The sequence below is a fragment of the Alligator mississippiensis genome, chromosome 4 (assembly GCF_030867095.1).
Source record: "Alligator mississippiensis isolate rAllMis1 chromosome 4, rAllMis1, whole genome shotgun sequence".
Taxonomy (NCBI): domain Eukaryota; kingdom Metazoa; phylum Chordata; order Crocodylia; family Alligatoridae; genus Alligator; species Alligator mississippiensis.
In genome coordinates this window covers 81,959,760-81,974,318 of record NC_081827.1, presented here as the reverse complement: position 1 = coordinate 81,974,318, position 14,559 = coordinate 81,959,760, and the positions used below count along the sequence as shown (strand labels likewise).

Below are 14,559 nucleotides of genomic sequence, written 5' to 3'. Positions count from 1 at the left end.
TTGATTGGTGGAACATCAAGACCACTAAAAAGAAGAGAGTATCATTAACACCTATGAAATAAAGAGTTTAGAAGGGATTGGGTAGATTATAATGAGTCAGAAGTCAACTGATTTAGCACTACCTGACTAGAAATGCTGCTGCTACTGCCAGACAGTTGGTTTTAAACTCTGGGTGGCTCAGGAATCAAAAGGGGGTACAAATTTACCAGTGTAGCAGCCCTGCATCCATGCTGCACAGTTGGGATAAAGTTAGACAAGTTTTTCAATGCAAGACAGTCTTCATCAGTTGACCTGAATGTCTTGGATTCAAAAGCCTGTCTAACTCTATCTTAGCAGTTGCTCCAATAAAAAGATATCACCCTAAGAAATCCTTGCCTCATCAAAATCTTGGAAGCAGAAAATTTGTTGCAACTGAACTCATGTATACAAACAGGGCCAAATCACTGGCTCCTGTTCTGCCTGCCTAACATAACAAAGGGTGATCCGAACAAAGGCATTTTGTGCATGAAAGGTTCTCCAACATCTCTTCCAACTATACAATTAGTGCAATAAAAAATTTAGAAGTTTTTCTTGGATTATGACTGCTCATTTTTATGACAGATTTTATATAAAAATGGATCTGAGATGTATATCTTACTTTTGTCCATCATGCTCAAAACACTGAAGAATTCTTCCCTTTTTGCATGCCATAACTGGCGCTCTGAATAGGTTTCTTTTAGTATGGACAGTTATTTTATTGGGATCTTCACCTTCACTATTGGGACTGTGGCAAAATTCAGTACTCTTCTGTTCTATTCTGAGCTCTTCATTGCTTTCCTTTTGGTATAAAGATACTGAAGAGTTAATGGACTGAATGTAGCCAGAAGTAATCCATCTTTCAGAAGGATCCAACGAGCCCTGCTTATTTTCCTTTGCACCAGTGATAAAGAGGTTATTTTGCTGCAGCCTGTTGGTGACTGTTTCCTTTAAATGATTTTGCAGTGCTTCTGGTTCATCTCTGTCAGTGATGTTGAAGTCTCCGTATTCATGTGCATAACGGTGTTCATTACTGACTTTCATGAGTTCCTCAAAATACCAACATTGGTTTTGTGCAGCATCAAAGGAAAAGGCATTTCTGAAGAAAAATAAAAATGCAATTACATTTATTTTAGATTATACAAAGGATATTAAAAAAAAAAATCAACAGTGCTTTTATTTAGTTCACACGTGCCATATATATTCCAAGTACAGAAGAATACAAGACACATTTTTTGTGAACACTAAGTAGTAAATAATTTGTTTCCGTTGCCAATTTGTCACATATAATCATAATATTAAACTGTTTCTTTTCTCTTGTTTTATTTTTACATTATTTCCAATTGATATTAGGTTATTTGCTTTGCTATACTGATAGGTTGGCTTTTTTTCTCTAGTCTTTGCATATAATGGTCAGCTACTGTAGACAGAGGAGCTTGCTCACAATTACACTGCACATATATGCACATTGTTTGTTGAAAGATCAATTTTGGTGCTACAGTGCTGGAAGACAAAAGCAGAACTCAACTTGTTCTCCCTTCCTTCTGGAATGACCTCTATCTAAGGAGCTAGGAAACCTTCTGACAAAGAAGCCAGTTCTGCCAGGTGTATACTAGTAGAGAGTTCCCCTCAGCAATGGGGATTCTCTGCTGGCTGTTTATAGCCATATCGTAAATAACATTTGGGCCCTAAACTTCTATGTCCTAGTTAAAACACAGCGCGCACACACTAAGATATTAAAAAAGAAAATGAACCTCTTGGTGCTTTAATATGAATGATCATACTATGTTATTTTTTAAAGGAATGTGAGAGTTATGATAAATGGAATATTCAGTCAGATTTTATCTAAGCTTCTGCTTGGAATTGTATGGTAAGATTTAATTCCTCATTGGGGAAATGTATAAGTATCATTATTACAAGTCAACTGCAGTTTACAAATGTCCCTTATAAATACATAAAAGAATTTACTGTTTCTACTTCTTTTGTCAAATATCCACTTATAAGCCTTCTTGTCATTTTCACTATTTTAAATAGTTAGTATTTATAAGGTTTTCAATTTCTGTTAGGGTCTGTTACTGTCCAGCATCTGCATATCTGTTTGCTGAAAACAAAGTATGGCAACTAAAGTGCGTGTTTTATTTTGGGGTTGTTTTTTTTTTTGGCTACTTGCTACCAAGTGTCAAAAGATTCTGTGACAGGAGGCATTTATTAAAATAGAATTAAAGAATAATAATTCTTAAACATGGTAACAACAATGAATTTGAAAGCAGAAATAGTACAGACGATTTTAATCGGGCAGTAGTGGCATATGAAACATGAATTAGGGACCCAAGTGGTGATTACTTTTGGCAGCTTACATAGTTGAGGTCGTACCTACAGGGGCTCATAACTTAGTGAGATGTGAAACAGACAAGAAGCTTGCTCTTTTTTTTTGGCCTGTTCTTAAGCAACGTCACATTAAGTCAGTCAATTTGGAGAAAGTAACGCAGTATGTAGATATAATAGCTGTGCTGTTTAAGCTTATGTAGGTACGTATTGTTTAGGGTTCCTTTTATGAACGGCACTTTTCAATGGTTCTTAAATCATCCATAAAATGTGTTCTGAGCCAAAATATAGCATACAAGGTTTTAAGCCAAGCAAACATTTTGTAAGCCCAATTTTACATAAATTATTTCAACTTTCTCAATTACCAGTTATGAAAGATTAAGGTTCTTTCCTCCCCACAAAAACCTTCAAAATTTCTAATAATAAATAGATAAACTGTGGAACAAACTTCAATAAGAGAATACTTTACTCTTCTCAAGCATTTCTATTCTTTTAAATATATATTACTTTTTTATGGATAGCATTTTCCCCACACATCAGCAACTACTGTTTTCCATCCTTACTGAGGACTGCAACAGCCATAATTGTTTCTAATCAGTATTTTTTTTTCTGAACTATAAACACAACTTTACAGAAAATTAGTTTTGGAGTGATGTTGTGGCCATGATGGTTCAAGAAAATATGCACAAAGCATTTTTTTTTTCTTATGGGAGATCTTTTATTGGTCCAGCTGCATGCTTGGGATAGACTGAAGCTTTTGAATGCAATGCATTCTTCTCAGCTCTGTATTTTGTTTCAGATTTACCATACTGTAAGAGGTAAGTAATTTTTTTACATACAAAATATCAATTATAATGTGTGCAAATTCTGGCACACTATGACATTCTCTGCTCCATAAGAATGAATATTATGAAGCATTTCTAGCAAGGATACACTGCTACAATTGATCAACTGATGAAGGAGCACCACCCTCCATCTGCATATGAACCCACCCCCAAAAATCACAGCTACAGCATGGCCAGATACAAAAGCATTATATTTTAAAGTATGTTGGCATAGAGGCATTCAGTGTGAACATGTTCTAGACAAGAGAAAAGGTATTTGAATACTAGAAGCCTTGAAAAGTGACCAGGGAGACTGATAGGCAGTCTCAGGCAGTCTGTGATCAGGCAGTCTGATACAAAAGCCAAAAAATTGCCAGAGAGACTAAACTGGGTGGACCTTATCTAAGTCTTATCAGCATACATGATAAAAATAAAATTTCATTAAAGTTAATGTAGAGCAAAATGGACTCTTGCAAATATACCATTTTTACAGAATATAAAATGACCCTGAATATAAGATGACCACACCAATTTGTTATAAATTTGTTATAATTTTCCAGGTGTTTCAAATCTAATTATTAGTCTGTCTTGAATTTGTCCCCCCTTCCACTGCTACAGCAGGGAAAATAAATCTAGGGGGTTAGGTGGCCCCCCATGCTCTGTCCCCCCAACTTCTTCCCCCACCTCCTTACTGTCAGTCTTTGCTCTCCCTGGGAATATGGAAGTGAGGGGCAAATTTGAAAACTCTGACTTTGAAATAAACATGCCTATAGTAATTTGCATATGGGTAAATTACCATGGGTACCCACAGACTTAGTTCAACCAGAATTGATGCATTTTATCTTGTTTTTGCGACTGCTGCAACTTGTAGCACAGATACCCCATAAACACTTTTCAGCAGCAGTTTGGTACCTACTTACATATAGTACAATCTATCCATGATATTGTTCCAAAGCCAAAAGGCTTATGATTTCCCATTAGTTCATTGGGCTGGGCCCCAACAGAGTCAACAGTGTTTCAAGCCATGATGACCCCACATCTCAGCACTGATCAGTATGTGTGTGAGCTCCAGATACCCACCCACAAAGGATCCATTTGCTAATTAGGCCCCATTCATGATTGGAACCAGGTGTTCTTGTCACAAGTCCTGGGATCCTTCAAAAAATAATATGCAGATGAGATGCAACCTGGTCCAGCTCAACCTCATGGAGGGTAGGGCCATACTAATCCTAAGTGACAGGCTGAGAAAAGGGGTAACAGAAGGATTCTGGATGAATGGTTTGGGGCTCTGTTGTTTGACATTCGCCAATCAGTTATGACTGGTGAAGAAACAGGAATCATCAGGGCTGGATTAATGCATAGGCAAGCTAGGCACATGCCTAGGGCCTTGGGGGGGATCCAAGGGGGGACCAGTCCTTCCCTCTGCAGTCTGGTCCTTCCCTCTGCGGTGGCGGTGTGAATGGCCCCATCTGCCTATATTCCATTCCCTTTGCCTCCCCTGGCCTTGCTGCCACAGCAGATGCTCCCTAGCTGCAGCTCTGAGCCCTGTGAGCAGCAGCACTGGGGTTGGGGTAGGGGGGTGGGGTCTCAACTGGCCTGGAGCCCATGAGTTTGTCTGCCTAGGGCCCACTAAAGGGTTACTCCGGCCCTGGGAATCATTGGAAATGAAAAAAGAAAGGTATAGTTCCGCTGTGGGACTGAAGACGAAGTCGAAAATTATTTAATGTTGTAGGGGCTCTGCTCACTATGACTTGAAAAAGAGTCAGCACTAAGGGAGAATGAGTGCGACAGGCACTACCATGCATCGTATTCAGATTCACTAACTTATCTTGTGGTAGATTCCCATCATTATATTTGCCCAATATGGACCATGTGTTTTATAGTCATGCTCAATGTTGGCTGCATTTAATCAACTTCATAGTTACTTTTATTACTGAGAACATGCTGCTTCTGGCAGTAGTTTAATGACAATGTATTTAATGAGGTTTCCTTGTATGTGAATGCAAGATGAGAAGCTTCTTTCCCCATGCTGATGGGAGGAGGAGGGAACCTCATCTTATTAGAGTAAAAATGGTAATCCCTTTGTCAAGACGATATCATATGTACACATCATTTAAAATGTAGAAGGATAAATGCTCCTTCAGTATATACCAACAAGCAGGGGCAGATCTAGAGGGGCTGAAATGGCCACAATGAGGGAGCAGCAGATAAGAATCCTCAGCTTGCTTAACACCCCCACCCCTAAGCAGCACTTCCCCTCCCATTCCTCTCATGCGCTGCTACCCTAAGCTGGCCAAGAGGCAGGGGAATCCCCAGGGCCACTCCTACCCTGCTCCAGTCACATTGCATTAGGATCTGGGTTTGGCCAGGAACAGCAGTGGGAAGATTCTCTGTCTCCGCCTTGTCTGCCTGGGTGTTCTCCATGACACCGGGAACAGGTTCAGAGGGGAGAACCTGCCCACCACTGCCACTATACCCAGCTGAGTCCAGCTCCCAAGAGGAGAGGGGAGGTGCCACTGAACACAGAAAAGAAGAGAGGGGGCGCCAGGAGCAGGGGATGGGGAGGGAGATTCTTACTTGATTCATAGAAAGTTAGGGTTGGGAGGGACCTCAGGAGATCATCTACTCCAACCCCCTGCTCAAAGCACGACTGTTCCTAATTAGATCATCTCAGCCAAAGCTTTGTCTAGCTGGGTTTTGAAAAGCTCCAAGGATGGAGTTTCCACCATCTCTCTGGGTAGCCTGTTTCAGTGTTTTACTACCCTCCTAATGAGAAAATTTTTCCAAATAACTAAGTTTCCCTTGCTGAAACTTGCAATCATTGCTCCTTGTTTTGTCATCTGCCACCACTGAGAACAGTCTAGCTCCATTCTCTTTTGAACCCCCCTTTGGGTAGTTGAAGGCTGCTATTAAGTCCCCTCAGTCTCCTTTTTTCTAGACTAAATAAGCCCAGTTCCCTCAGTTTTCCCCCATAAGACGTGTCACCCAGCCCCCTCACCATTTTTGCTGCCTTCTGCTGGACTCTCTCCAATTTGTCCATATCGTTTCTGTAGTGGAGGGCCCAAAACTGAACACAGTACTGTAAATGTAGCCTCACCAGTGCTGAATACAGGGGAATAATCACTTCTCTTGTCCTACTGGCAACACACTTAGCAATGTAGCCCAGTATGCTGTTAGCCTTCTTGGCAAGAAGGGCACACTGCTGGCTCATATTCAGCTTATTTTCCACTGTAACCCCTAGGTCCTTTATGCAGAGCTGCTGCCCAGCCAGTCAGCTCCCAGCCTGTACCAGTGCATGGGATTTTTCCATCCTAAGTGCAGGGCTTTGCACTTCATAGTTGGTAGGGTCGGAAGGGACCTGAGCAGATCATCTAGTCCAACCCCCTGCCATGGGCAGAAAAGGATGCTGGGGTCAAATAACCCCAGCTAGGTGGATGTCTACCCTCCTTTGGAAGACCCCCAGGGTAGAGGCAAGCACCACTTCCCTTGGAAGTTGGTTACAGCTCCTAGCCGCCCTGACAGTGAAGTAGTACCTCCTGTCCCCAAACAAGCCTTTAGTTCCTAGAGAGCTCAAACAGCTTCCTGCAACTGCCCCCAAGTCTGAATCCATCTTCAGGCCACAGTCCTGGCTGACCGAGCCAGTGAGGTCTGCAGCTCTACTGTGCACTCCTCTGTATAGACCTGACCAGGTTCCATGTGCATAATGTTCTCTCTTCCCCTTGCTTCAGCCTGAAATGTCTTCTTTCTATTTTCCTTGCCCCCCAGCTCCTTGGGGTTTCTGGGAGTTGTAGGCCAAATTGACAGTCAGTACAGCTCTTCAGACTGGTTCCTCCTGCAGTTGCACACATTGGGCATGTCGCCATGAGCAGGAGCATGCATTTCCCTGGAGACAAGCAGCAGTAGCACAATATGACACAATATGTGCCTCTGCTGCTTGTTCCTGGGAAATGTCCATGCACACATGCTCTGGGACATGGCATTTTGCCCTAGGTGGGCTTGTTCTTGTTGAACTTCATAAACTGCCCTTCAGCCCAATCCTCCAATTTGTCTAGGTCACTCTGAATCCTAACCCTACCATCCAGCATATCTACTACTCCCAGCAGCTTGGTGTCATCTGCAAACTTGCTGACAGTGCACTCTATGCCATCTTCCAAGTCGTTGATGAAGACACTGAACAAAACACGCCCCAGGACCGATCTCTAGGGCACTCCACTTGATACCGGCTGCCAACTAGACATTGACCCATTGATTACTACTCTCTGAGCCTGATGCTCCAGCCAGTTTTCTGCCCACCTTACAGTCCATTCACTCAGCCCATACTTCCTTAGCTTGCCTGCAATAATGTTGTGGGAAACTGTATTAAAAGTCTTGCTAAAATCACAGTATACCACATCCACTGGTTTCCCTGCATCTATAGAGCCAGTCATCTCATCATAGAAGACAATCAGGTTGGTCAGGCATGACTTATCCCTGGTGAATCCATGATGACTGTTCCTAATCCTTTTTCTTCTCCAAGTGCTTAGAAATGGATTCCTTGAGGATCTGCTCTATGATTTTTTCCATGGACTGTGGTGAGGCTGACTGGTCTGTAGTTCCCTGGATCCTCCTTTTCCCCTTTCTTAAATATAGGTATTATGTTTGCCCTTTTCTAATCATCTGGGACACCTTATTGGCATGATTTTTCAAAGATGATAGCCAGTGGCTCTGCAATCACATCACCCAACTCTGTCAGCACCCTTAGGTACATCCCATCTGGCCCCATGGACTTTTACACACCCAGCTTTTCTAAGTAGTCCCTAACCTGTTCTTTCATCACTGAGGGCTGCTCACCGCCACCCCAAACTGTGCTGCCTGGTGCAGTAGTCTGGGAGCTGACCTTGCCTTTGAAGACTGAGGCAAAAAAGGCTTTGAGCACTTCAGCCTTTCCTGCATCCTCTGCCACAAGGTTGCCTCCCCCATTCAGTAAGGGACCCACAGTTTTCTGATCCTCCTTGCTACCAACATACTTGTGGAAACCCTTCTTGTTACCCTTCACATTCTTTGCTAGCTGCAACACTTAACTGTGCTTTGGCCTTCCTGACTTCATCCCTGCATGCCTGAACAATGGTTTTATACTCTTCCCTAGTTATATGTCCAGGTTTCCACTTCTTATAAGCTTCCTTTTTGTGATTTAGTTTACTAAAGAGTTCCCTGCTAAGCCAAGCTGGTCTTCTGCCATACTTGCTAGTTTCCTGTGCATTGGGATTGTTTCTGTACTCTCAGTAAGGCTTCAAGTACAGCCATCTCTCCTGGACTCTCTCTCCCATGAGTTCCCTGAGTGAGTCAAAGTCTGTTTCTGAAGTCTGGGGTCCTTACTCTGTTGCTCTCCATTATTCCTTTTCTCGGGATCCTAAACGCAATCATCTTGTGGTCACCGCTGCCCAAGTTGCCGTCCACTACTACATTCCCCACCAATTCCTTGTGAGCAGCAGTGAGATTCAGGGACTTAAAGAAAGGGGAAGGTTGGGAATTGAGGGGTAGAGGGTTGAGCCACCTATGCAGCAGCAGCTACTACTTCTGCCACCACCCCCATGCTTTATAATCCTGGATCCACCAAGATATATCAACCAAGCAGAAGGAAAATGGAAAGACATATTCAAAATGGCAAAGGTTCTCCAGTGAAAGTCAGAAAGCAGAAAGAATACGTTTCTACAGTACCCTGATAATATAAAAAAAATGAGAATGAACTGAATCAACAAAGGCCATATCCAAGTTTTCTACCCAACATTTGTGAAGAGTTAACAACAATATTCCTGTAGAAAAACTCAGTAGAAGTCTGTAAATTAACAAGCACAGGAATAATGCTTTGCTTCAAGATAAATGTTTTGAATAGTATTCATAATATAGCTTTTTATCGTAACACATAAATAAAGCTTTTCTTTTATATTATTACTATAAACAGCTTGTAAATACATACCCTAATGCAGAGGACTTCTTTTTTAATACACCAATTTCTTGAATCTGGGCTTGACAAAATGCCAGAAAACTTTGTGATTCTGACTCCTTAATTCTTTCAGTTGTGAGCTGCATATCAGAATTTAGGGTTTCACCATTAAGAAATCGCAAATTAGGAAGTATTTTAAGTATGGAACACCTTTTAAAAGAGAAAAGGACAAGTCATCATTAGCTTTACAGAAAAAGTTAATTAAAAGCCCCCCAACACACTGTATTTTAGAATACATGCTTTAGCTATCTTATCAGCACAACTTATGAAGAGACTGAGTTTTGCACATATAAAACTTTTTTTAAAAGTTTGATACACATGAAACATTTATATAAAATACAAAATAAGCATTTCATATTTCCCATTCTTATTTTACAAGCTAAAAGTTTTTAAACAGCCCTGGCACTAGGTAGGGAAGGACCTGTTTGCTTCTCTGGGCAGGAAAACTGTGGCACTGGGGTTAGAGGTGGGGAAGAGAACAAACGCACAGAGAAGCAAACAGCCCTCCCCTACCCAGTACCAAGCCCAGGAAAAAAACATCGCCCCCCCCTACCCAGAACCAGCAGCTTCCAAGCCCAGGAAAAAGCCTCTTGCCTGCCTGCTTCCCTGCTCCAATCATGCTGCTCTCTTTCTTCAATAAGAAGAAATAAAGGCAAGCCAAGAATATCTCAGCCCAGTGAAGTGGGGAGGGGCATAGGTTGGATGTGGGCTTTTCAGCAACCATCAAGCAAGCCTTGGTGGGACCTAGGCTTCTGCTGTTGTAATTGGTGGGAGCAAGACTTTTGCTGTTGCAATTAAACCCGGCCCTAAACCTGTCCCCTCAGCCAATCAGAAGAATGGGGGAAGGAGGGGCAAAAATGGCGGCCTCTGCCATAATCAGACCATAATATTAGCAAGCTGGGCCCTAATTATGACCATTTAGTATGAAATTAAAACTGCCCATATTTAACTTACACATTTGATGACAGCCTCAAATGTAACTCAGATTATAAAATGAAAATGACAATTGACCTCCTTCATTTGTAAGATAAATCCTAGTGCCATTTGCTCCTTTGTTTTATGAGAATTTATGTACTGATCCTGCCTGTTGTAATCACTGGGATCAAGTTTTTCTTTCACATATACTCAGAACTCCCATTAGCATCAATAAAACAGAACTGGATTTCATTCACACCATTTTTACCTTCTCCCTTCTACCAAGATTTTAGGTAGCTATTGACGTTTGCTTATTTTAGTTTACCTTTCTAAAAGATCTATTTAATATAAATATTAAAAAGAGTAAAACATTTGACTTAAGAGACTATAGGATTAGTAATGCCCTTTGTAGAATAAAGTCAGCCATTAAGAAAAGGGGGTCATTCTTGTTAAAGAGGTATTAAGGCTAACATTTCCTTACCAATCTCTTTGCATGGAAGGGATAATCTGCACACTTATATATAGTTACTCCCCACGGTCTAAGAGGGAACTTTACTGCAGAGTGAAGTAATTTACACTGGGTAAGACTGGGCATCATGTGTTCACTCCATTTATATGCTACATAGAGTATAATCAGTGTATGTCTGCATTCTAAATCAATATTTCCATTACTTAGACTTACACAACATAGATCAAAACAGGCCTAACTCTGGCTCCAAGCACCTGCCACTTGTTAAAAGTATATTATATAATTCTTTAAAAACAGGATAGTAAGAGAATGCTCAGATTTATAAAAATAGCATCACTGTACCAAGTTTCAGATCAGACAAGCTTCCTATTACTGAGATACATTTCAAAACATAGATTTGTTAAATTTTTTCAACATCATCACTACTTGATACAGTTATAAAGAGTTCTCTCATCTTCTGCAAATGTAAAACTGGTCTGAAACAGACATGAAATACAATGATGGTTTTAGATAGACTGGCCTTGAAGATGTAGTGAAGAATTACCAGAACCAGTGCTGAATAATGATACATTAAAAAAGTGCCATATCAAGTTGATTAATGCTGGAAGTAGTGTATCTTAGAGCTTTGGGATCTCAACCCTAGTTTTTCCAGCTGGGCTTCACTTGGTGAAGGGCTGAGTCAATATTTCATTTAGTGAAAACTTCCTGGTGAATATTGTGTCACTTAAGAGGCTCTATTAATCATTACGGCAGTGAAACACATTCCCTCAGGAGTGCTCAGACTGATCCCAGGTTTAATTTTTTTAAAGCTATTTCTTAGTACTTCAGTTTTGTCGGTGTTATCGCTGGCTGGACATGAAAGTAGGAAACCGATTGGGAAATTTTACAACTAATTCCTTTGTTGGTATCAAGGGGTTATGCAAAGTTCATTGGAACATATTGGCTGAAGTTGTAGTCAATGCTGTATTCAACAAATCCATATTTTATACTACCCCACATTTTAAATCCTTTAGATAAATGAATCTTCTGTCTAATCACAAAATGTCTATTGGGTCAACTGATCTAAAGGGAATTTACAGTATCAGTTTTTAAAGCTAACTGGAATTCAACAGCTTATTATTTTTTGTTTTGTTTGCCTGAGTTGTGTCCAAACCTGCAACTGGTCCTATGAAATATCAGAAATTAAAAATGTATGTATGTACACTTATGTGTTATTGCATTTTGCATAATATTCAACAATACTTGCATTCACTAATCACAACATGAATGTGTTTATTTACAGATGTCTCTCCTACTACTGAAATACCTGAAATTCCAAAATTTTGAACCTCTGTTTTTTCACTTAATACTAATCAAAAATTTGCACAAAGATATAATGGAGAAAATCATGTCAATATTTTCCTCTTACTCAAAAATAGAGGACAAGAGGAAGCTAAAGGAGGAATCTGAATTTTTCATGCATTTTAAGTGAAACAATTGGGCAAAGAAAAGGTCATGGTAATATTGCAGGGTAAATATAGTGGTTAACTGGTGAACTTATGTACGTACTGAGGCCCAGGAACAATTAAAGTCAAGGCCACTATACAGAGTTACACTGTACTGTACTTACTACGGCTCCTGAGCCATAAAAGTAGAGGATCATATGTACATTAGTAGCTACGTATTTCTGAAAGTTCAAAGATTGGCCCAGAGGATATTAAAGAAGGAAGCAAATTATGAGAAATTTCAATTTATGGTTTCACAGGAAGGCCTGCCAATGATTTCTGAAACACCAACAACCATTCTACTACTTGAAATCTATAGGCTAACAGCCATGCCCACGTTCTCCTGAAAACAACCCAAAGAGGTAGAGACCACTGGAATTCACGCCAGACATGCACTGTGTGGTGGCTCCTTTAATCTTGTAGTTTCAGCCATACACCTCTCCCCACCACTGATTAGCGGAGTGGCCCCATCAGCCCCATTGCTCGCTACTTGCTACTGATGGCCGGAAGGCAAAAACCGCAGCTTTAAATATGCTGCTGTTTTTGCCTCCCATTTGGTCAGCAGCAAGTGGTGGGACCACTGGGGCCTCTCTGTCAATCAGCAGCGGGAGGCAAAAACCAGGGCATATTTAAAACCACAGTTTTTGCCTCCCTGTCGATTGGGGCAAATGGTGAGCGGCAGGGCCCCTCCGCCAATCAGTATGTGTGTGTGGGGCGGGGAGGAAGGGGGGGCCCGCAGGGGAAACTGCAAGAATAAAGGAGCAGCCACGCAGCACAGTCCTGGCACAAATTCTGGTGGTCCCTACTTATAGAAATGACTAAAACAGGTCTGTATCAGCCAAGAATTAGTCACTATATGGAGAATGGGTATATTAAATCTCTGTCTGTGTTGCTATGAAGCAGAGAACCAGGAACTGGCCCTATGATATATTATTTAAAAAGTATAAGAATGGAGATTAAAGTATACATTTAATTCTGATTGCCTTGAAAAAAAGAAGTTGGATGTATTATGGAATTTTATATAATGGGTAGACGTAGAAAAGTAATGAAGGAGTAAACTACAACAAAAGGAAAGAGAGAGTACAGAAAACACAGGAGGAGGGACAGCAAGTGTCATCATGGCTACACATGGACCTAAGATCATGTTGAGAGGCAATTCTGATCAGTGAGAGCAAATGTAAAAAAATGAGAAGTCAAAAGTAGTGCAGACTGACAACAAGACTGAATGAGTAGTTACGTTGGTAAGACAGAGTGATCTGATGTTCAAGATAAGGTGGGTCATGACAAGGATGCATGTGTCTAATGGATTTGAGAGGACCTAAATGCATAAGAAGAGGTCATAAAGGAATCTGGTTGACTGAAGTGATGAAGTCACAATTAGGGAAGAAGGTGCCTGGGAAAATTGGTGGTAAAAAGGTTATACAGAAGAGCCATGTTCCTGTCATTCAATAGATGACAGGAACATGGAATCTTGTGTACAGCGTAACAAAAGGCTGGTCCCAGGGATGACAGTGATGTCCCCTTGTGGCTACTCGGACCCTGTTTTACCCTGACTTCTAAGCATCCTCCCCCCTCTGCTCACCTGCCATGCCTTAAGGTTAACATGTATTTAGGAATGGGAAGCTGCCCCACAGACCCATAAGCCAGCTCTCATCCACTCACTTATCACCATAAGGACAATTTCATGGTTCTAAACACTTATTTATCACTTTAAGGATATTCCATCCAGGAAGAGCACACACCAACTGCTGAAACTTCCTCAGCCTGATGAAGGGTTTTTGAACCCAAAATCTTGCTTAAAAATTGTTTTCCAACTATTTAAGTTGGTCTAATAAAAGATACCAGATTCACCCAAAGAAGCTTGTCTGCCTATCACTTTAAGGATACTTTCATGGCCTCATCTCCCCTTTTACCCATGCCCAAGCCTTGCAGAGGTTACCAATCAATCGTTATGAATCAGACTAGTGGGCCCTTTGCTCTGATCCACCTCACTCACACTCAGCCCATCCCTGGGCCATGGGTTCTCTGTCCCCATCTTGGCTCCAGGCTCTCTAGACACATCCATCTTGGCCTCTCTCTGGGCCCTGGAGCCCCCTCCCTCTTCCCTACTCCCAAGCATCTGTCTGTCTTTTCTCTTCCCTATTTCTGGACTAGACTTACTCCTAGGCCTCTGGCCCTACTCTTAGGCCTCTGGGACCTCTACCTCCCCTTAGTTCCACCCTAAATTACTAGCATTACCTCAGCCCCCAGGCATTCCTGGTGTTCATCAAAAGTTTTTGTCTGTAGCCTGCTCTGGAGCTCTTCTCACATCAGCCTCCAGGGCCAGGCTGTCTGCCTACCTCAGGCCCTGGGCTTATATATACTCCAAGCCCAGCCCCCTTCCATTCAGGTGTCTTCTCTGATTGCTGCTTGAGCTGTTTCTCAAGCCTTCTCTTCTCTTAAAGTGACAGGTGCACTAAGCACCCTCTCACAACAGCATATTGCTTGTTTTTTTTAAAATTCTGTGTGAACTTAGAACAGTTTTCACAAAAGTGTGAGAACTGT

At 41.5% G+C, this 14,559-nt stretch overlaps 1 protein-coding gene across 3 annotated transcripts in view; it reads right to left on the bottom strand.

The window, feature by feature from the left end:
* LRRIQ1 (leucine rich repeats and IQ motif containing 1) overlaps nt 1-14,559 on the bottom strand; it is a 170,989-nt gene that overhangs the window by 114,668 nt on the left and 41,762 nt on the right. For all 3 annotated transcript variants that reach the window (XR_009461631.1, XM_019480959.2, XM_059726137.1), the window contains exons 15-16: nt 9,121-9,297; nt 638-1,114 (exon numbers count right to left, since the gene is read on the bottom strand). Coding sequence is in view for 2 of the 3 variants with exons in the window: in XM_019480959.2 (XP_019336504.1) it covers nt 638-1,114; nt 9,121-9,297 (654 nt within the window). In the remaining variant the exon portion in view is untranslated. The remainder of the gene's footprint in view (nt 1-637; nt 1,115-9,120; nt 9,298-14,559) is intronic.